The 23,153-nt window shown below is 47.7% G+C and overlaps 1 protein-coding gene across 1 annotated transcript in view; it reads right to left on the bottom strand.

Annotated features, from left to right (window-relative positions):
• ttn.2 (titin, tandem duplicate 2) overlaps window positions 1–23,153 on the bottom strand; it is a 211,128-nt gene that overhangs the window by 8,619 nt on the left and 179,356 nt on the right. The window contains exons 206-237 of the mRNA XM_080018974.1: window positions 22,733–23,020; window positions 22,245–22,544; window positions 21,872–22,023; window positions 21,586–21,736; window positions 21,094–21,399; window positions 18,892–20,658; window positions 18,259–18,552; window positions 17,595–17,882; window positions 16,085–16,384; window positions 15,248–15,582; window positions 13,328–15,059; window positions 12,824–13,126; window positions 12,130–12,441; window positions 11,756–12,046; window positions 10,985–11,284; window positions 10,722–10,863; window positions 10,458–10,621; window positions 9,419–9,721; window positions 7,571–7,852; window positions 6,604–7,197; window positions 5,965–6,255; window positions 5,513–5,812; window positions 5,057–5,359; window positions 4,356–4,658; window positions 3,827–4,095; window positions 3,333–3,648; window positions 2,890–3,195; window positions 2,369–2,668; window positions 1,507–2,082; window positions 986–1,291; window positions 442–824; window positions 28–238 (exon numbers count right to left, since the gene is read on the bottom strand). Of these exons, the coding sequence (XP_079875100.1) occupies window positions 28–238; window positions 442–824; window positions 986–1,291; window positions 1,507–2,082; window positions 2,369–2,668; window positions 2,890–3,195; window positions 3,333–3,648; window positions 3,827–4,095; window positions 4,356–4,658; window positions 5,057–5,359; window positions 5,513–5,812; window positions 5,965–6,255; window positions 6,604–7,197; window positions 7,571–7,852; window positions 9,419–9,721; window positions 10,458–10,621; window positions 10,722–10,863; window positions 10,985–11,284; window positions 11,756–12,046; window positions 12,130–12,441; window positions 12,824–13,126; window positions 13,328–15,059; window positions 15,248–15,582; window positions 16,085–16,384; window positions 17,595–17,882; window positions 18,259–18,552; window positions 18,892–20,658; window positions 21,094–21,399; window positions 21,586–21,736; window positions 21,872–22,023; window positions 22,245–22,544; window positions 22,733–23,020 (12,468 nt within the window). The remainder of the gene's footprint in view (window positions 1–27; window positions 239–441; window positions 825–985; window positions 1,292–1,506; window positions 2,083–2,368; window positions 2,669–2,889; window positions 3,196–3,332; window positions 3,649–3,826; window positions 4,096–4,355; window positions 4,659–5,056; window positions 5,360–5,512; window positions 5,813–5,964; window positions 6,256–6,603; window positions 7,198–7,570; window positions 7,853–9,418; window positions 9,722–10,457; window positions 10,622–10,721; window positions 10,864–10,984; window positions 11,285–11,755; window positions 12,047–12,129; window positions 12,442–12,823; window positions 13,127–13,327; window positions 15,060–15,247; window positions 15,583–16,084; window positions 16,385–17,594; window positions 17,883–18,258; window positions 18,553–18,891; window positions 20,659–21,093; window positions 21,400–21,585; window positions 21,737–21,871; window positions 22,024–22,244; window positions 22,545–22,732; window positions 23,021–23,153) is intronic.

The following is a 23,153-nucleotide window of genomic DNA, read 5'->3' as shown; positions in this document are numbered from 1 at the left end:
TCTTTGGCCACAGCCAGCATGGCTTACCTTCCACATCTAGGTTGGCTGTTGTGGAGATAGAGCCCTCAGAGTTAGTGGCTCTGACTTGGTAGACGCTGACATCCTTCTCATCAGCAGCAGTGATGACCAGCTGGTAGTATCCTCCCTTGAACTCCTGAGCCTTGATCTTAGCTCCATCTGCCAGCAGTTCCTTTCCACCACGGTACCATTTCACCAAAGGCTTGGGGTGTCCCACCACCTTGACAGGAAGAGTAACAATTTTAGAAAACTTTGGCAACACGACATTACATTTTTGGAATGATATTGCAAATTATATATTTCTTACTTCTGTGTGGAATATTCCACACCTACAAATTATCAAAAAAAATTCTCTAAAGTGTTTTTTGATTAACTATTCTGCTAGAGGACTGTTGCAATACAAGTAAAAGTAACATCATTGACCTTGGTGACGAAGGTGGCGTTGGCGTGGTACTTGACATTCATGTCCCTGATCTCCTCTCTGAAGGCAGGAGCCCGAGGAGTCTGGTCTGATTTGGGGATGACTGGGCCAGAGATCTCACTCCAATCGCTCTCACCACCGGCGTTCTCGCACTTGACTCGGAACTCGTACTCAAAGCCCTCGATCAGGCCCTGGACCTCATAGGTAGTCTCCACGATCTTCTTGGTGGTGATGGACATCCACTTGTTCTGCTTCTTCTCTCGTTTCTCTAGATAGTAGTTGCTGACCCTAGCTCCTCCATCACTACTGGGAGGTTTCCAGCAAACAACACAAGAGTCTCTGGTAGAACTGGTGATGAAAGGCTGCTGAGGGATTCCAGGTTTCTCTGAAAAACACAAACACACATTGCAGAGTTATTACAGAGCTCTCTACAACTCTGATTACATTTGCACATACAGTATGTCAGTTTTGTCAGTAAGCAATATTAGATGTTCTCCCTATATCAGAAGCTATTAACCGTGGTGTATACCACGGAGCAGACCTCACCATATGGACTCTTGATGATGAGAACAGAGGGAATCTCCAGAGGCTCGCTGACTCCATATTGGTTCTGAGCAGAGACTCTGAAGTAGTACCCAGCGTTCTCTATCAGGTTGAGGATTCGGCAGGTTGTGCTAGAGATGGAGGAGGACACTAGGTGCCACTGCTCTCCTTCCTTGGCCTCTCGTTTCTCCACGATGTAGTTGGTGATCATGGAGCCTCCATCATCCTTGGGAGACTTCCAGCTGATGACGACCGAGCTCTTGAGCAGGGCATCAACAACGATGGGTCCATCGGGGATGCAAGGCTTATCTGGTGAAGAGTGAAAGAAGACATACATCAGCAGTACGTTAATTTAAAACTAGAGTTTGTTTTTCATAGTTTTTGAAGAATCAGTATATCATATATTAACTTAAAAAAACCCTCTTTCTGCATATATAAATATTGATAAAGATCATTTCAAAATGCTACTTCTGCTATTAATGGAATCTGTGATTAGAAACATATTTATTATACTGAGGACTGACCTTGGATTTCAACTCGCAGCGATGTATCGACGGTTCCATACACATTGCTGAGCTGCACCTTGTAGCGTCCGGCATTGGTCTTTCTCTGGACATTCCTCACCACCAGGTGGGTGTAGCTCTCCGTGTTCTCGATGATCACATTCTCTGAGGCATTCAGGGGTTTCTTTCCATAGAACCACATTATCTGGGGGATGGGCCGTCCGATGTAGACCACATGGATCCTAAGGCTGGTTCCTGACCCGGCATTGTACTTCTCCTTCAGAGGGAAGCCGGGGTGGAACTGAGGGGCCGCTTGGAGCCGCAGCTTGCCGCTGGTCTCCATCTCGCCGGCCTCATTGACGGCTCTACAGGTGTACAAGCCTTCGTCCTCCTGCTCGTCTGTCAGGATGCTGAGCGAGTGGTTACGCCCGTCTGAGCTCATCTTGTACTTGCGGCTCTGGATCAGCTCTTTGCCATAGCGGTACCATTTGATCTCAGGGAGCGGTCTACCGATGATGCCACAGGTCAGAGTACCGGACTCTCCGAGTTTGGTGGTGACGTCCTGGACCTCTTCCTTCAGAGCTGGAGCTTCACCAACTGTAGAGACAGCACAACAGACTTGGTTAACACAATGTACAATCCTCGTCGTCAGAGGATGTTCGAAAACAAGCAGCCAACAAATGAAAACATTTTAATTGATTCAAGCTAGATCTGAATGCTTTATATTGACCTAAATAACACACATTCTGTGTTTTTTCCAGAAGTAAAATATAACTAATTTCTAGTTAAATTTGACCCTAAAATGCATTTATCCTTATATTTTTAATATTTTCTTTCTTTATGGAAATGTTTTCCAGACTTTTAAATGGTATGAGCAGCTCACCGCTCAGCTTGGTCTTGATGCCCATGGGAGTCCTTCGAGGTCTGCTGAGTCCCGTCTCGTTCTCAGCGAACACTCTGAACTCGTACTCGCTGGCCTCCATTAAACCCCCCATGGTGAACTGGCGGTCCTTGGAGCGCTCTTTGGTGCAGCGCTTCCAGGCGCTCTCTCCGGACTGTCTGAACTCGATCCAGTAGCCCAGGATTTCCTTCCCTCCGTCACACTCCGGCCTCAGCCAGTGGATGGTGATGCAGTCCTTGGTGATGGAGATGATGTCAATCTCTCCTGGTTGACTGGGTTTGTCTGGAGCCACAGAGACATCACAGAAATTTGTGAATTCATTAATCAATATTATAGAAAAGAAAAAAGAAAGATATTGATTATTGTTAGTTATATTATAATGAAATTAAGAAATTACAGAGTGATACACTATACACGATATTCTGTACCATCACACTGCTCTAAATTAAGGTTGAAGTTATTTTTTTTCATAGTTATTGTAATGCCAGGTAAGAACTACTCACCGAAGGGATCTTTGCAGACTACAGACTCCGAGGTGGGTCCGGGCTCACTCTGCCCGACGTCATTCTGCGCCACCACCCTGAACATGTACTCGGCATCGGGAATGAGGCCGGTTACGTTGTACATGGTGGTGGTGATGTGCGTCTTGTTGTGGCGGACCCACTTCTCAGTGGAAATCTCCCTCCTCTCCACAAAGTACCCTGTGACCCTAGTGCCTCCATCGTCCCTGGGACGAGCCCAGGACAGAGACACTGTGGTCTTGGTCACGTCCATGACCTCTGGTGGGTTACTGGGGGGCTCGGGCGGGCCTGGGGTGGGTTAAAAGTATTACTAGCATGATCAGACAGAACTACTGCTGTAGTTTGGACTTAGAAAATAATGGTTAACATGTAATCCATTTATTCCAAATCTTACAGCCTTAAGTATCAGAGTTTGATATACTCACACAGAGGAGTCTTGGGCATCACTGCCTCATCAGACTTGAGTGATCTGCTGACCCCAAATTGGTTTTCAGCAGAGATCTTGAAGTGGTACTCCACATTCTCCTTCAGGCCCTTCACCACCAGGGAGCTTTCTGTGACCCTGGAGTCTACGGTGCACCAGGCGGCCTTGGGGACCTCCCTGCGCTCCACGATGTAGCCCAAGATGTCCGACCCTCCGTCATCTGAGGGAGGCCTCCAGCTCACTCTGACAGAGCGAGCCTGGATGTCATCGAACTCCAGAGGCCCTTCTGGGACGTCCGGACGGCCAATCACCTTCACCTGGAAGCCAGGGGCCGTCACAATGTTTTTAACTAGTTTATCTCGTACTAGTTATTAGGAGAAGCTTTTTGTTGTTAACCAACCTGGGTTTTGTGAAGGTTTCTTCTAAAAATCAAGTTTAACTAGAGGTTAACTAACTCATAGAGCAGTGGTTAAGCCAGCCACTAGTGTAGCTCACCTTGATGTAGACTGCCTTCCTGCCACATTTGTTCTCCACCACAAGGTCGTAGGTTCCCGTGTCGTCTTTGTGGGCTTCCTTGATGATCAGCTCTGTGAGGTCATCGTGGGTGGCGATCATCGCCCTGTGGGAAATGTCACGGCCATCTTTGGTCCACTTGCATGTGGGAATCGGTTTCCCCTTAATGGGTACGGAGAGGCGGATAACGCCTCCCTGCCGCACCACATAACCCTCCTCATATTTACGATCCACCTCGTAGTCTGGATAGTCTGTGGACAAAAGGGGGATTGAGACGTTCAGTTCGATGTTTGTTTTTAATAACATAATGCTTAAATGGATGTGAGACAGGACTTGATTTGAGAAGTTTATTCTCAGATACAGTATACAGACTGACCAGCGTGATCTATCTTATATACTTTCCTCCCAAAGAATGAGAATACTATAATGATAATAATGATAATATAATGATTCTCTATAGACTCGTAAAGCAGTGAAGCCCTGTACTTGATGTGTGATGTTTGTTCCGTACCGAGCATCTCCTGGACCTTCACCACAGCCGGCAGCTCGGCTGGCTCTCCTTGCCCGCCAGCGTTGCAGGCCATCACTCTGAACTTGTATTCCGCGCCCTGTGGCATGTGGGTCAGCGTGTATTCGCAGATCTTGATGGGAGTGGTGTTGCATTTGGTCCATTCCACCTGGTCCACCTTCTGCATCTCGATGAGGTATCCGGTGACCATGGAGCCTCCCTCTTCCACGGGAGGTAGCCAGGCCAGCGACACTGAGGTCCTGGTGGTGTCAGTGACTCTGAGCTGCACCGGAACCCCTGGAGGCTCTGTTCCAAACAACACACAAGTATTACGAGAATTGTACTTCAAGATTCAAGATTCAAGATTCAAGAGGTTTATTCGTCACATATATATACATACTTTCATACATATATGCAGTGAAATGTTAATGCAACGCACCCAGTGATTACACACAATATGTCCTAGACTGAATGCATTCTACTTACCAAGTAGAATGATGCCACTATCATTCTCTCACTCCTAAACAAACACTTAATGCAGTAAATGTCACTGGTATAATGACAGTACCCATTCATATGTTGAATATGTAATTGGGCGATTCCAAGTTTACTGTAAAAACATAGTATTTGCACATTTTTACATTTCTCCTGTATTTATTTTATTATGTGAGTTTGTTATAATCCATGTGTGAGAAAGTCTGTACCTATGGGATCCATGGCCACCGTGATGGCCGAGGACTCGCTTGGTTTCCCGGCTCCTCGGGAGTTGATGGCAGTAACTCTATGTTCGTACTCCAGACCCTCGATCAGCCCGGAGGACCGGTAGCGCGTCATGGTGACCGGGTTCTTGTTGATCCTCATCCACCTGTCGGAGTGAGCCTCTTTACGCTCGATGAGGTACCCGGCAATGGTGGAGCCCCCATTGTCCTCTGGGGCCTGCCAGGTCACAATCATACCTTCATGGGTGACATCTAGAACCTCTGGTCTGCTGGGAGGACCAGGGATGGCTGCAGAGAGAGAGAAAGCAGGTTAAGCCCCATCAGGAACCAACATATTGCTGGTGATTGTTGATTTTGGGGTGAGCAATCACGCTGATCACAGGGAATTTCAAATGATTTATTAAGCGGATGGTGCGTAGACAGAAGGAGGTTACAACTTACTCTTGCTGCTCTTGCACTCCACCACCTCCGACTGCAGGAAGCCTCCCACGCCAAAGCGGTTCATGGCGGCCACACGGAACACGTACTCGGTTCCCTCGCTGAGCCTGGTAAACTTGAAACAGGGTCGCGTCACAGACTCGGAAACAGTGCTCCAGCCTGGTCGGTGGGCGTCCCGCTGCTCCACCACGTAGCCGCTGATGTTTGCTCCGCCGTCCTTCTCTGGGGGGTCCCAGCTAGCCGTCACAGAGACGCCATCCACTTCCTCAATGCGAACTGGTCCCACTGGGAGCCCTGGTTTGTCTGGGAACACAGCGGTGGAAGGTGGAATGTGTAAGAAGTAAGAATCTGGTCATGTGATAAATATCACATGATCCAATACCTTTTCATAGTAGCTGTAAGCTACTAGCTAGTATGAAAAATGAATACCGCGCAGTAACCTGTGGTGTTCTTACCGAGGATGATGACCTTGATGACCTCCGTGGCCACGGCCACCATGTTCTTCACCTCTAGTCGGTAATCGCCGGTGTCATTGATTGTCGTCTCCCGGACCACCAAACGGGTGTATTTGCCGTTGCTGTCTATCTTGATGCGATCGAGGCTATCCTTCATTTTAATGCCGGCAAAGAACCAGGAGCAGACGGGCTGCGGTCGCCCCCTGATGGGGATGTGGAGGTCGATGGGCTTTCCACGGTGAACATGAACCATCTTCTGAGGGATGTTGGTTAGGTCGATCTGAGGCGTTACTGGAAGAGAGACATGGAACCGTCAATCAAACCCTTCTGTAACTGTTCTGTCATTTCCTGCTGCCACAACACCTGACTTTCCCAAGGGATTAATAAAGTGTTATTTATTTATCTCATTTTAATCCTTCAAGATGAAGCATCAGCTAACATATGTTGTAACCTATTCACAGAGACGGAAGTGGGATCACAGAGACGGAAGTGGGATCTTTAGCTATAGGTCATCTTTTTAAGGCCACACCTCCCATATTACATACAGTAATACAGCAATATGTATCATGTACATGGCGAAAGGGCCTGTTTTGAGGCGTTATGATCCTGTCGTGGTTAACTGGCTGCTGCCAGCTGTACCTTTGATCTCCTGGATGGTAACGGGAGTGATGAGGTCCATGGGCTCGCTGACTCCACGGCTGTTGGAGGCTCTGATCCTGAAAAGGTACTGGTCGTTCTCGCTCAGGGACTGGATGGTGTACTGGGACATGGAGGCCTTGACCTGAGCCACAACACTCCACCTGTCCGACCCCACCTTGCAGGCTTCAATCACGTAGCCGTTCAGCCTGCTGCAGCCGTCGTGCAGTGGCTTCTCCCAGCGCAACGTGACGCTGGACTTGGTAACCTCGACGACCTGTAGGTCCACAGGGACGGACGGCACTTCACACACCAGCACAGCCTCGGTGGTCTCGCAGGGTTCTCCAATACCGTAGATGTTCTCTGGCAGGACTCTGAAGAAGTAGTGGGCACCCTCCTCCAGCCCTGTGATCCTCAACAGAGTCTTCCTGCACTCCGTGGTCACCGTCTTGTAGGACTTCATGTTGGCTTCGCGTTTCTCCACGATGTAGTTGCTGACGTGCGCTCCGCCATCAATGCTGGGCACGTCCCAGGTGATCACGACAGACTCCTTGGTGTAATCCTTCACCTTAACAGAACCTGGAGGACCAGGAGTGTCTGGAGGGAAGAAACAAAACAAGACTTACAAACTCTACAATAACTTTAACAATCATGTGTTGCTGCAGTGTAAGCTATGTTGCTGAAGCTCTTGAGCTTGTCATGATAATAAATGTTTGACTTAAACATTTTTTCATCAATATTCTATTTCACTGTATTCTTTTAATAATACATTGTAACTGTAATTGTAATAATACACATAAAATGTGTTATAAGGAGGACGATGTGCAGCCAACCGGTCATAATCTCGATATAAACCCTATAATAATGCCATAAACATGCCGTGAAATCAGAGAAAGAGAGAAAAGGTTCCCATGTGATTTTCAATACGTAATTTACATGCATGTCACATGGTTCACAGCATGTCACTTACCGTAGACTTTCACCAGAATGGTGACGCTTTTCTTGCCAGACGGGTTCTCTGCCTCCAGAACGTATTTTCCTGAGTCATAGCGGTCGACCTTCTCAACCACCAGCAAGGTGTAGCTGTCGGTGGTCTCGATGAAGCCGCGGCTCTGCAGCTCCACCCCAGTCTTCCTCCAGGACACCACGGGTGTTGGCCTGCCGCTCACAGTCACAAACAGCCGCAGAGTTCCTCCGGCACGAAGACACACTGTCTTTTTCAGGTCATCAGCCAGCTCCAGGTCTGGCATGTCTGAGCACACAGAGCCAATGTTTACTAAGACTGATTAACATGCTAACAGACTAACTGACTGACAGACTAACTGACTAACACACTGACAGACTAACACACTAACTGATTAACATACTAACTGACTAGCACACTAACTGACTAACAGGATGACAGACTCACACACTAACAGACTAACACACTAAACCACTAACAGACTAACCCACTAACAGACTACCACACTAACAGACTAACTGACAACACACTAACAGACTAACCCACTAACAGACTACCACACTAACAGACTTATTGACTAACTAACTCACAACACACGAACAGACAAACACACTTACAGACTAACACACTAACAGACTAACTGACAACACACTAACAGACTAACCCACTAACAGACTACCACACTAACAGACTTCCACACTAACAGACTAACTGACAACACACTAACAGACTAACCCACTTACAGACTACCACACTAACAGACTTATTGACTAACTAACTAACTCACAACACACAAACAGACAAACACACTAACAGACTACCACACTAACAGACTAACTGACTAACGCACTAACAGACTAACTGACAACACACTAACAGACTAACCCACTAACAGACTACCACACTAACAGACTTATTGACTAACTAACTCACAACACACGAACAGACAAACACACTAACAGACTACCACACTAACAGACTAACTGACAACACACTAACAGACTAACCCACCAACAGACTACCACACTAATAGACTTATTGACTAACTAACCAACTCACAACACATGAACAGACAAACACACTAACAGACTAACACAATAACAGACTAACCGACAACACACTAACAGACTACCACACTAACAGACTTATTGACTAACTAACTAACTCACAACACATGAACAGACAAACACACTAACTGACTAACACACTAACAGACTAACTGACAACACACTAACAGACTAACCCACTTACAGACTACCACACTAACAGACTTATTGACTAACTAACTAACTCACAACACACAAACAGACAAACACACTAACAGAGTACCACACTAACAAACTAACTGACTAACGCACTAACAGACTAACTGACAACACACTAACAGACTAACTGACAACACACTAACAGACTAACCAACTTACAGACTACCACACTAACAGACTTATTGACTAACTAACTAACTCACAACACACAAACAGACAAACACACTAACAGACTACCACACTAACAGACTAACTGACTAACGCACTAACAGACTAACTGACAACACACTAACAGAATAACCCACTAACAGACTACCACACTAACAGACTAACTGACTAACACACTAGCAGACTAACTGACAACACACTAACAGACTAACTGACTAACACACTAACAGATTAACTGACTAACACACTAGCAGACTAACTGACAACACACTAACAGACTAACTGACTAACACACTAACAGATTAACTGACAACACACTAACAGACTGTCTTGTCAACTTAACAGATAACTTGTATATACACCTTGACCAGATAGAAGCACCCTGAGGTTATGGTTATGGTTCTGGTGGTTCTGAACGTACCAATCCTCTCCACGGGTTCCGTTTGCATACTGGGATCACTGAACTCTCCGGTGCCATTGCTGTTGACGGCAGCAACCCTGAAGCTGTATTTCCTGTTGGCTGACAGGCCGGCAGCCACGTAGCAGTTGGCGCTGAGTGGCTTGGCAGTGGCGCGGTACCACTGTTCTGAATCCTCTTCAAGGATCTCCACCACGTAGCCCGTCACATCCGAGCCTCCATCGTACATGGGCCGAGTCCACGTCAAGCTCACACTGTGCTTGGTGGTGTCTGTGATGCGAGGGCTGGAGGGCGGGGCTGGGGTGTCTGGGGGCAGCGCAACACATAGATAGATAGATAGATAGACAGATAGATAGATAGATAGATAGATAGATAGAAAGAAAGAAAGAAATAAAGAAACAGTCTTTAATTGTCACACGACACTCCACAACACATGCTTGCACACACATGCACATGCTTGATGGTGGCCGGTGAAATGGCTCCTCTGCATTGAACCATCCTGGCTTGTCCTTCCTCCGGGGGCACAGCCAGGAGCAGTGGGCAGCGTACGTGGACGCGCCCGGGGACCAGGTGATAAGTGTCCATCGCTGGTCAGACCATGATGGGTGCATGTTTTTGGTGGGGGTCTTTACTGACGTGAGGTGGAGGAAACCCCATGTGAGCACAGGGAGAACATGCAAACTCCACACAGAAAGGCTCCTGTTTTGGAGATAACCCGCCGGAGCACGGTGCCAACAGCGCCCCAGGCGGGAATCGAACCCAGGACCTTCTTGCTGTGAGGCAGCAGTGCAATGCACTGCGCCACCGTGCCACAAGATAGATAGATAGATAGATAGATAGATAGATAGATAGATAGATAGATAGATAGATAGATAGATAGATAGATAGATAGATAGACAGACAGACAGACAGACAGACAGACAGACAGACAGACAGACAGACAGACAGACAGACAGACAGACAGATAGATAGATAGATAGATAGATAGATAGATAGATAGATAGATAGATAGATAGATAGATAGATAGATAGATGGTCTTACAGGTGGGGTCCTTGCAGAGAATGTATGGCGAGGCGTCGCTGGGATGGCTGCTTCCTGCAGCGTTCTCTGCTGTGACTCTAAACTGGTAGTCGCTTCCTTCCAGGAGACCAGAGATCTTCAGACGGGTGTCGTAGATGGTGTAGGTCTTATTCACCCTTGTCCACCTGGAGAGGGAGGGAAACCGGCAGGACCAAAAGATGAGCGATGTGACTCAAAGACAACAGCGAATAAACAACAGCAAAAAAATTGGCACATCCTTCGGACCTGGTGCTGCTCTTCTCTCGTTTGTCCACTATGTAGTTTTTGATCTCGCTTCCCCCGTCACTCTCTGGTTTCATCCATTCGATGATGATGTGCTCCTTTGCGACGGCCGTCGACTCCGGAGTTCCAGGCTGCGATGGGACGGCTGAAACACAGAAATACCAGTTAACACCGTGAGCACCACCACCCTACTGTAACAAGAAATAAAAGTGGCTGAACCCCCCCACCCCCACCACTTGGTGGATGTGAGCGGGACTGCAACGTACTGTAAGCGTTCCTGGCGATGATGGGATCCGACTCGCGAGGAACTCCGACTCCGTACTTGTTGACTCCTCGGACCCTGAAGACGTACTCGTTGTTCTTGATGAGTCGGGAGCTGACACAGGACAGGGTCTTGCACTCCGTCTCCATGATGACCCAGTTGAGGCGGCTGGTTTCGCGGCGCTCCACAATGTAGTGCGTCACCGTGTCACCACCATCCTCCAGTGGAATCTTCCAGGAGACGGTGCATTTCTCTTCGGTCACCCTGCTGATCACAATCTGATCGGCTGGAGCTCCAGGGTTGTCTGTCACACACACACACACACACGCACACACACAGACAGACAGACAGACAGACAATCAGACAGAGACACACACACACACACACACGCACACACACAGACAGACAGACAGACAGACAATCAGACAGAGACACACACACACACACACACACACACACACACACAGTGAGCTGCAGGAAGCTGGTCTCCTGTTGACATACGTACGTTGACTCCAGCAGAAGTCATTTAAGTCAGTGGCGATTTCAGATACATAAAATGCTGTAGGAGGGGTTAAACTGGTGACAAATTCTGTTGCTTTGTGATGCACAGAGTCCAGTCACCAAACATTAAGATATTAAAAATGTTTGGACTCATAGCAGCATGTTCAATATTATTTCTTACAGTGAACTATCACAGTTACTGAAGGGTACCGGATCAAATCAGTGCTCTGGATCAGCAGTGGAACTGCGGTGCTGTTGAGTTCTGTCTTCTTACCCAGCACTTTGACGCTGACGGCGGCGGTCTTGGTTCCACTGGCATTCTTGACGGTCAGGATGTACCTGCCAGTATCGTATCTGTCACAGTTCTTGATGATGGCCATGGCTCTGGTGGAGGTGTAGGTCAGAGAGTACTTCTCTCCTAGCTCCAGAACCTTGTCCCCCTTGGACCAGAACACTTTGGGTTCTGGCTTTCCTCCAACGGCACCGTCCAGCACCAGGTCGGACCCGGCCCGGACGGTGACGGTCTCTCCCACGAGCTTGCTGTCTAGTTCGGCTTTGGGGGGTGCTGCAAGGGAAGGAGGCAAAATCAGACCAAATAAATAACTTTACTACACACAGTCGGACTGTTTTATGGTCACTGAAACGTACAGTATTCATCTTTGCATGTGACAGGTCCGGTGGACTCGGAGGGGGCACTGTGCACTCCGGCGGCGTTCTTGGCAAGGACTCTGTACTCATAGGTCTGGCCCTCGTCCAGGTTGGCCACAGTGAAGAAGGTCTCGGTGATGGTGGTGTAGTTACACTTCAGCCAGCGGTTGTCGTCCCACTCGTCAGTGCTGTAGACCTTCCTCTCGACCACGTAACCCACGATCTTACTGCCTCCGTCATTAAGTGGCACTGACCAGGCCAGAGACACAGAGCAGCGGCTGATGTCTGTCACCTCCGGCTTCCCAGGAGGATCTGCACAAAGACGAATACACTCAAAGATCACAATTTGATTTTTGTGCATTTTGAAATCCCCATACTGACTCCTTTTGCTAAATAGCTGCTTCTCAGTTTCAAGTGTTGGTCTGTGGTAAAACAAGGAAACACTGACTGGCTGATGACGTGATTCCAAAACATTGCATTTCCTTCCTTGTGTAAGTTTAATTTAAATATAAACAGCAGAGTTTTTCAATGAGCAGCTTGTGTACTGGCTAAACTGGGACAACAACGGATAAAATGTATAAAATAAAACACTCAATATCAGCTTACTTTGCATATTCAGCAATGATTCATGTAAAAACTCTGACCACCATCTTTTCCTTTCACAAAAAACAGAGAAGCCCCTGGTAGTACTCACCGACAGGGTTCAGAGCCAGCACTGGTCTGGAGGCCTCACTAGCTTTGCTGAGGCCAGCGATGTTCATGGCGTAAACCCTGAACTGGTACTCTAGGCCTTCGATCAGGTTGGACACCTTGTAGTGACACTCCAAGCAGGGCAGCTTGTTCTCCCGCACCCACAGGATGGTGTTCCTCTCCTTCTTCTCGATCCAGTAGCCCGTCACGGCGCTGCCGCCATCTGCGTAGGGAAGGTCCCACTTGATGCCGATGGCGTTTGCTGACACAGAAACCACGTCGGGACGAGTGGGAGGACTGGGAGCAACTGGGGGAGGAAAGAACAAAGAAATTAAAATCAGAGTCAAAACTACAGGACACCAGCTGTTAGGACAAAAATATGTTAAATTCAATAAATCTATGACCAAAGAAAAATTTAAATTGTATGGAATACAAGAACAAAATAAATAGAATAATATGTTTACAAATATATTTTTCTCCAATTTATTTGACATCTAACTCATCTCACCGAATGGATGTTCGATGACCACGGACGCGGACTCGATGGACTTGCTGACACCGAACTTGTTCTCTGCACATACCCTGAAGGTGTACTCCATGTACTTGGTCAGGTGCGTCACCTTGATGGTGGTTCTCTTCACGCTGGAGTTCACCACTTGCCAGGACGCAGAGCTGGACTCCCGTTTCTCCACAATGTAGTTGCTGATGTCAGTGCCGCCATCGTCCGTGGGCTCGGACCAGGACAGAGTGCAGGACTCTGAGGACACTCCGGATATCTCCACAGGGCCTGTGGGTGGGCTGGGTCTGCCTACCACCACCACACTCACCGTGAAGGTTTTAACTCCGGCGGCGTTCTCCAGGATCAGGAAGTACTTGCCACTGTCACCTCTCTTGCTGTCTTTCACCACCAGCGTGCTTCTCTCCTTAGAGGTTCTGATGGACACTCTGTCAGTCTCCTTTAGTTTCATCTCCTCCAGCTTCCACATGACCTTGGGGGCAGGTCTGCCACTGATGGGGATATCAATGGTGAAGGTGTTGGAGGTCTTGCAGGTGATGAGTTGGTTGGTGATGCTACTTAGGTCTGCCGTCGGCTCGATGCGAGGCTCCTTGATCACCACGGAGCCGAACATTGCCTGAGGCTCGCTGAGTCCTGTGTCATTCTTGGCTTTAACTCTGAAGTCGTACTCTGTGTTCTCGATCAGACCTTCCACCTGCATCTTCAGGGACTTGGTCTCTCCACTCAGAGTCCAGCGGTCGCTGCCCTTGACCCTACACTCTACTATGTAGCCTCGAATGCGGCTTCCTCCATCGTGCTCAGGTTTCAGCCACACCAGGGAGGCACTGGAGTTGGTGGTGTCAACGACATCTAGCCTCTTGGGTGGTGCTGGCTCCTCTGTGGCCACCACAGGCTCTGTCATTTCATGAGGCTCTCCCTGTCCATACTGGTTCACAGCAATAACCCTGAAGATATACTGTACACCGATGTCCAGACCTGTTACTCTGATCATCTGGCGAGAGCACTTGGAGCTGACTTCCTGCCAGGCCAAGCGGCTGGCCTCACGCTTATCCACCTTATAGTGGTGGATGCGAGCTCCTCCATCGTTGGTTGGGGCATCCCACATCATGGTCAGCGCTCCACGGACAACATCTTTGAAGGTAATCGCCCCTGGAGGTCCAGGAGTGTCCAGTACTTTGACTGTAAAGGTGATGGACTTCCGTCCACTGTTGTTCTCCAGGGACAGGGTGTACTTCCCGGCCTCGTATCTGGTGCAACCCTCGATGGTCAGGGTGGAGAAGGACTCGGTGCTGTTGATGTCAGCCATGACAGGAAGTTCCCCGTCTACCTTAGACCAGGTGGCCAGAGGAGCCGGTTTCCCTCGGAAGGCGATGTGGAGAGTGACCGTACCGCTGTTCTTCACAATGTGCGTCTGTTTGAAGCTGGCATCGATGTCGATCTCAGGAGACGTCAGTCTATCCAGAGCCTGGACAGGGTTAGGAATCACAGACGATTCTCCCTCTCCGGAGCTGTTAACGGCGCAGACCCTGAACTTGTAGAGTTCTCCTGCCACCAGGCCTTTAGCCGTGTACCTGGTGTGGATGCAGATCTGGCTGTTGACTCTGTGCCACTCTTCCAAACTGGCCTTACACATGTCAATGTTGTAGCCAATGATCTCCATTCCGCCGTCAAACACCGGCTTGGTCCATTCCAGAGTGACAGAGGACTTGGTAGAGTCTGCCACCTAAACAAAAGATGAACCAAGGTATTATTTGAAAGATTTCTTAATAGCAAATCATGAGACAGCTACATAGATAGATAGATAGATAGATAGATAGATAGATAGATAGATAGATAGATAGATAGATAGATAGATAGATAGATAGATAGATAGATAGATAGATAGATAGATAGATAGATAGATAGACCCACCTTGACCATACTGGGAGCACTGGGAGAGCTGGTCGGCTCTCTACATTTGAAGAGCCTGGAGGTGCTGCTAGATGGACCAACGCCAGCTCCGTTCTCCGCCATGATGCGGAACTCGTACTCGTTGCCCTCTGTGAGGTTGGTGACTCTGTGTCGGAGCTCTGTGATTGGTCGCTTAGAGGACACCTTCACCCACTGTAGACTCTTCTTCTCCCTCCTCTCCAGGATGTAGTGTTTGATCTCGTTTCCTCCATCTGTCCTTGGTCTGGTCCAGCACAGGGTGATACTGTTGCCGGTCACATGGGTTGCGTCTGGAGTGCCAGGAGCATCAGGCACAGCTGGAGAGCAAAGGATGGGGTAAGCTTCCCTTTTAAACCACAGCCATGACACTAATACTCCCTTTTTGGATATGTATCTAAATGTTTATAGTTTTTATAAAGTATAGTTTCGATGTGTAGTTTGGGACTACTAGAGGGAGCTCTAGTCCTTTATAACCGAATGGAAACAAACTTCATCTTGTTCAACTAGTCCAGTGTTGATTGCAGTTTTAGAATTGTATCTGTCTGATGATGAATGGAAAGAATTGAGCTTCTTTGTTCCAGAACCTTCAGGTCTCTCCTCCATTTTATTACTTACAGGAAGCCGTCGGTGACCAGAGAGACAGAGCCAATAGACGGACATTTTGATGATTAGAGACATGAAACATTAATTATTAATATCATAATGTATATTCAATTTTTTTTTGTGGAATCCAATATCAACATGAAAGATTGAACTGATGGAAGTTTTGAAAGTCTGAGTTGTCTCCAGGTACTTTTACTTGACTCATATTTAACTTACTGTATTGCATCTGAGCCACAATTGCATCGGAGTCCAGAGGTTTGCCCACGCCAAACTTGTTCACGGCCGAGATCCTGAACTGGTACTCGTTGCCCTTGATGAGGTTGGCGGCATTGAAGGAGCAGGCTTCGCACTTAGAGGTGACCATGGCCCAGGAGATCCTGGACGTCTCCCTCTTCTCCACCACGTAGTGCATGATGGCAGCACAGCCGTCGTTCTCTGGAGGGTTCCACCACACTGTGCACTTCTCAGCCGTGATGCCCGTGAACCTGATCGGACCTTCAACGGGCCCCGGAGTGTCTGCAGGGAAACAGGGGGAGAGGTCAGTCTGGGCTTGCTGCTCATACTGAGGCAGGAAGATTAAAAATAATAATGACAATGACAATATGCATTAATCATGGAATGCATATGATGGGCGAGAAATTACCCGGATGATGTTTTCTTGCTTAAAAGGGCAACTTGCACGTTGGCATCTCCACTGAGGTAATGTGTGGGGGAAGTATTTATTTCACTTAGAATTAAAGCTGGACTAATTTCTGTGACCCAATTAGCCATAGCCACCGAAAAAAACTGACATTGCCCACAAACTTGAATGTGACGTCACGTAAGGGAGACAGGACAAAGCGAGCGCTTCAGTGAACAGCAACTATAAGAAAACTGAATCCCAATGTCAAGAGTGCCGAGACCGCTGAGGTGAAAAATCCTCCTTCCAACATGTACAATGGGCCGCAGCCTGCGAGGCGTCCAAGGGACCGGCAACAGGCGAGGATGAGGATAAACAACGAGACTGAGCTGTGGTCTGAGGAGAACCTTCAGTGAGTCGGACAGATGTCTTGGTGAGTGACCTGGCACAGGGGTTTTCAACCTTATTCAATCCCTCATCTTGGTGGATACAGAAACACAGCAGGTACCGCCTAGATTTCTTTTTACATAAAATTTGGTTTTGCATTTTAAGCCTGGCCAATAATAAGATGTTTATAATGCCTTACTACCCTATTCTTACACACAGTTATGACACTTATGGTTCCTGTCTGTTTTCATTTTAGATTCACAAGTATTTATATGTATAGGTTTAGATATAGCGGTCCCGCAGAATGTGTTTTTATTTTAGATTTAGATTTATTTGTTGTCCTTTGTTTCCTACTTGAAGAAACCGAAAAACCTGTAGACACTCCTGTGTCACGCAGCCTCTCAGTTGGATTGACTGGCACCCTGCTGTAGCAGAGTCACACTGTGTTAACCCTGCTTGACATCACTGCCACCGATGGAAAGAAAATGGCATTTTTTATGCTTTTTAAGTTTAAAACAGGTTGTTGTTTTTTTCATGCCATCTTCTCCATAAGCCCAAAATTATGAATTGAAGTATGAAGTATTATATTAGTTATTCATATAGAGAGCACACAGGGGTTGTTCTTATGGTTTAATGACTGACAAGTTGCCTTTCAAGCTTCCTGTCCACAATACATTTCTCAATCTTGTTGTGACTTGTTAACATGGAGGATTCCCCCACCTTGGACTCTGACGTTGACCTCGGCTCTCTTGGTCCCTGAGTTGTTCTTGGCCTCCACAGTGTAGATGCCGCGGTGGTCTCTGTCGGCGTCACGGACAAACAAGCTGCTCACGCCGATGTTGGTGGTGATCTCAATGTCGATCGTGGTCCTCTTGTCGATCTCCCTGCCGTCCTTGAACCAGACGACCTGAGGAACAGGCCTGCCGGTGATGCTGCAGCCCAGTCTGATGTTCTCTCCAGCTCTGAGGGTCAGAGCCTGGTCTTTGGACCATTCAATCTCTGGAGAAACTGGACACACACACACACACACACACACACACACACACACACACACACACACACACACACGCACACACACAGAAGCTCATCATGTGGCTGTTCCACAGTGAACACGGAATGTAGCTTCACTCTGTGCTAAATGTATGAAGCTATAAAAAACGTCAGCGCATTCTGGTTATCAATATTATGTGACACACCACATGCTGACCTGGCACATTTTGGGGTAGCCTACTATTTGCTAGAAATGAAAATCATTGTTTATTCTTTATTTCTTCCAAAATGAGATTGTAGCAGATTACTGATCTAACAGCTTAAATTATTGCAAGAATACATCACATGACGCAAGTGACACCAAATCCTATTTTTTTTCTTGAAATGCACATACTGTTCTCGTCCTTGGTCATGATGTATCCGGAGGAGTTGGAAGGTGGGCTGACGGTTCCAACCGCGTTCCTGGCGATCACTCTGAACTCAAAGCGATCTCCGGCGGACAGACCGCTGATGGTGAACTGGGTCTCGCTGATGTCGGTGAAGTTGCAGCGAAGCCACTTCCCTCTTCCCTGCCGGCGCTCCACGCTGTAGGCCACGATCTTGCTGCCACCGTCCCTCTTGGGAACGTCCCACTTCAGGGTGACCGAGTCTCTGGTCACATCGATGCAGTTTGGAGTCCCAGGGGGATCTAAGACACAGCAACAACATCATCATCATCATTTAGCTGCTGCTTTTACCTAAGGATACACAGATAGTGATACTAAAACACAGTATCAAAATGTCTATAATCGTAAACTCTCTCTCGACAATATATATACCATATATACAGTATATATACTATATATACTTTATATATACAGTATACACATATATATATATATATATATATTCTGGAATATTCAAGTATAATTATTTCCATTAGTATGTTCATGTATATTTGAAGTCGACATGACCTGATATGTATTCTTCTGTGTGTTGCCTGAAGTAAGTAGAACATACTGATTTGGCGTGCAACAAATTAACTCACCAACAGGAGAGATAGCGAGCGCATGTTTGCTCTGTTCACTAACAGGGCTGAGACCGGCGTTGTTTTCAGCGTAGACTCTGAAAGAGTACTCCAGACCCTCAATCAGACCGATGAGTCTGTAGTCTCTGTTGGAGATGATGGTAGAATTGACCTTCTGCCACAGCAGACTGTTCCTGTCCTTTTTCTCCACATGGTATCCCAGGATCGAGGAGCCTCCGTCGAAACCAGGCGCCTCCCACTGAATGGTCATGCCATCACTGGTGACGTTGTAGGCCACAGGCTTGCCTGGAGGTCCAGGAGGTTTGTACTGGTGCTGGGCTTTGGTCTCAGAGGAGTTCAGGGGTTCGCTGACTCCATACTTGTTCTCTGCTCGGACTCTGAATTGGTACTCGGTGCCCTTCACCAGGTTGGGAATCTTGAAGGTTGTCCTGACCACACTGGAGCAGACCATCTTCCAGTTGGCATGGGAGGTCTCACGTTTCTCTACGCTGTAGCAGGTGATCTCACCGCCCCCATCCTCCTTTGGTTGGTCCCAGGAGATGATGATGCTCTGGGCTTTGATCTCATCAAAGCGTATGGGACCAACAGGTACAGAGGGAGGTCCCAGTGTGATCACATTAATGTCAAAGTAGTTCTTAACTGCTCTGTTGTCCAGCACCAACGTGTACTGGCCTGCATGCTCTTTCTTTGCTCCTCTGACTGTGACTGAGGTCTTGCTGTCGGTGGTCCTAAAGCGAACCTTCTCGCTTTCCTTCAGAGGCACATTGTCCTTCAGCCAGCTGATAACAGGTTTGGGTTTTCCCTTGAAGGGAAGCTCGATATGGATGTTCTGTCCAATGCGAACAGCCAACTCGCCACTGGGGAAGTCAATGAGGTTTGCCTCCGGTGGGATGATGAAGTCCATGACAGTGATGGGTCCGATCTGGAAGAAGTCGCTGTTGCCCTTCTCGTTCTTGGCAAACACCCTGAAGTCCATGATGGCATTCTCTTTCAGCCCTATGACCTCACAAGTGCAGCGCTTGCAGGATGCCCCCACAACCCAGGTGGTATCCTCCTTGCTCCTCTTCTCAATTATGTAGTCACTGATGTGGCTACCGCCATCATGGTCGGGCCTGCTCCACTGCAGGGTGACAGAGTTTTTGGTGGAATCCAACATCACCAGGTCTTTGACGGCTCCGGGTGTTTCCGTAGCTCTGACGGGCTCAGCGGTCTCACATGTGTCGCCGACACCGTGTTCATTCTCAGCCGACACCCTGAAGAAGTAGGCCACATCCTCTTCGAGGCCACTTGCCTTGTATGAGGTGTTGGAGCACTCAGCAGTGATCACCTGGTAGGCCTTCATGGTGGAAGCCTTCTTCTCCACAATGTAGTTTGTAACGGGGGAGCCGCCATCGATGAGCGGAGCCTCCCAGCTCAGAGTTAGCTTTCCCCTGGTCACATTCTTGATCATCAGCCTCTGGCAGGTGGATGGACTGTCCAAGACCTTCAGCGACACTGTGATGACCTTTGACTCTCCTACGCCGTTCTCGATCTCCAGCAGGTACTTGCCGCAGTCATCACGGGTCACCTTGGGGATTATGAGTGTGGTGGCACGCTCACTGCTGTTGATGGTGTAGCGGTTGTCACCGGCCATGTTGCGGTCACCACGACGCCAGGTGACATTCGGCACGGGCCGCCCCTTTAGCGGGATAAAGACCTCCACATCCCGGCCGGCCCTGGCAATGTACTGGGTAGTCATGGCAACATCCAGGTCCAGATCCGCCTCCTCTGTTTCACATGAGCGAAATGAGTCAGTTACACAATGATAACATACCACAATACAGTGCAAATCCATCTACATATTTTAACTGTTTTTTTGATGACATTAGCACCCTCTGTGGAATAAAGTGGTAGTGTTTCCAGCTCTATCATCTCTAATCAGCGGGAACTGGCTTGGCTTTCTGGTGGGGAGTGTATTTGTATTGAAGAGAGAGAGATGTAGTGCTAGTTTTGAACAACAGCTGTTTGGAAGACGTATAAAAACCACGTAACATAATTCACCATTTGCAATCATTGTATAGAAATTGACTTGGTTTCATTTTCTAATAATGATTATAAAGATGCATCAAAAAACATGCATGCAAACATTTAAATTAGTCAAACTATTTGATACAGTTTGTAAATCTGGACAAAATAAATTCTAATATCTGTATGAATACAAACCCAGGATGTCCTTGGCCTGCACAGGTGAGTACATCTTGATGTCCTCTCCTTTGCCCTTGCAGTTGACAGCAGAGACTCTGAAGAAGTAGTATGTTCCAGGTTTAAGGTGAGACACCACATACTCGCAGGTCCTGACCTCCCCCTTGGAGCCAATGGTCACCCATTCCCTCTCCTCTGTGTTCATTTGCTCCACCACGTAGTGTGTGATCTCACTGCCTCCGTCATACACTGGCCTCTCCCAGCCCAGGGTGATGGAGGTTTTGGTGGAGTCCACTACCCTCAGCTTGGAGGGCTCGCCAGGGAGGTCTGCAGAGGAGAAACAAACACATTATTAACTGGAGACACAGGACATAAACCTGCAGTCCAAACTGAACAGGATAACTTTGTGGCCAAATTCAGTTCTTCAAGCAATTCTAAGTTAATATTTTAGTACACAAGTCATCACATGGAGCTTTGCGAAACTCTTCCTACAGAGCGGTGTTGGCACCGTACCAATGGGGTCGTAGGCCTTGTACAGTTCAGATGCCTCGGAGTAGTTTCCTGCTCCTGCCTTGTTGAGAGCACACACTCTGTACTGATACTCGTTGTTCTCCAGCAGGTTGCTGACCTTCTGCCTGGTGTCTCTGATTGATCCCTTCACCACCTGAGGTCAAACACAGCAAACAAAGAGTGGAATGCCCCCTTATACATAATGTAATGTAAATTAAATTGTAATTAAATGTAAAATAAATAAATTGGAAATATCATGTTATGTAAAAGTAAATCTAAATGTTCAGACCTTAAACCACTGCAGGCTCTTCTTCTCCCTCTTCTCCAGGTAGTAACCGTCAATGTCACTTCCCCCATCCAGAGCTGGCCTCTCCCAGATGACTGTCATGGTGGACTTGGTGATCATGCTGACCTTGGGCTTTGATGGCTCACTGGGAGGAACTGAGAACAACAAAATAGTACAGTGAATTAAGTGAGGATGGTAAAAACTGACATAATCAACCACTGCGTTCGGACTCTTTCCACTGCAGGAGTTTCCACTGACCTAAAACCAACACGATGTTTGGTCTGGAAGCAGTGAAAACACTGAGCTTGGAGGAGGCTCAGATTCTCATCTCACTCTGTATTTTGGTATTAATATTCAAACGGAAATGCTGACGTACCAAAAGCGTTCCTGGCGATAACGGGTTCGGACTCCAGTGGATCCCCGACACCGTACTTGTTGACTCCTCGGACCCTGAAGATGTATTCGTTGCCCTGGATGAGTCTGGGAACATTGACAATGCAGTCCACCAGCTTCTCTGAGATGATGGACCACATGATCCTGCTGGTCTCTCTTTTCTCCACAATGTAGTGCGTGACCATGGCACCGCCCTCGTCAGCTGGAGGAGCCCACATGATGGTGATGTTGTCAGCTGTCACCTTCTTGAGCTGGATCTCTCCAGCAGGAGGGCCGGGCTTGTCTGGACGACAGGACACAGTGACAGGTAAGGACATATACAGGCTTTGCCTCAGTTACACGGACCAGCTAGGTAGAAAGGATAGTTCAAGGCTGAGTAATAAAAATGCTTCCTAGGTAGGTAGAACATTTAGAAAACAGGAACTCTGGTTTCCAGCTGGTTTCTATCACAATTAAACATCATTATAATACCTTGAATGAGCAGCCTGACGGTGGCAAAGGCTGATCCAAGGGAGTTCTTGACTTTGACCTCGTAGGTTCCAGAGTTGAAACGCGTGGTGTCTTTCAGGAATAGGCTGGTGGTCTCGAAGGTGTGTTTAAAGGAGAGCTGGGCGCTGGGCTCCAGGGCTTTGCCATCCTTGGACCATTCTATGGTGGGAGTGGGCTTGGCAGTGATGTTGAACCTGAGCTCCACGGCAGATTCAGCCTTGTACTTCACCTCGTTCAGATATTCGGGTGGAATTTCGATCTCTGGAGCGCCTGCAACAAATACCCCACAAAGCCTTTACACTGTGTGCTCTAAATTGGAATATTCGGAGTGCAGTTTCGGACAGTCATACAATTCTCTGATGAATTGGAACATTTATTTATTTTGATTTTGCACCTTTATGTG

Source organism: Zeus faber (assembly GCF_960531495.2).
Source record: "Zeus faber genome assembly, chromosome: 18".
NCBI classification, from domain to species: domain Eukaryota; kingdom Metazoa; phylum Chordata; class Actinopteri; order Zeiformes; family Zeidae; genus Zeus; species Zeus faber.
The sequence above is the reverse complement of the archived record's forward strand: the minus strand, read 5'-3'. Positions and strand labels throughout refer to the sequence as shown.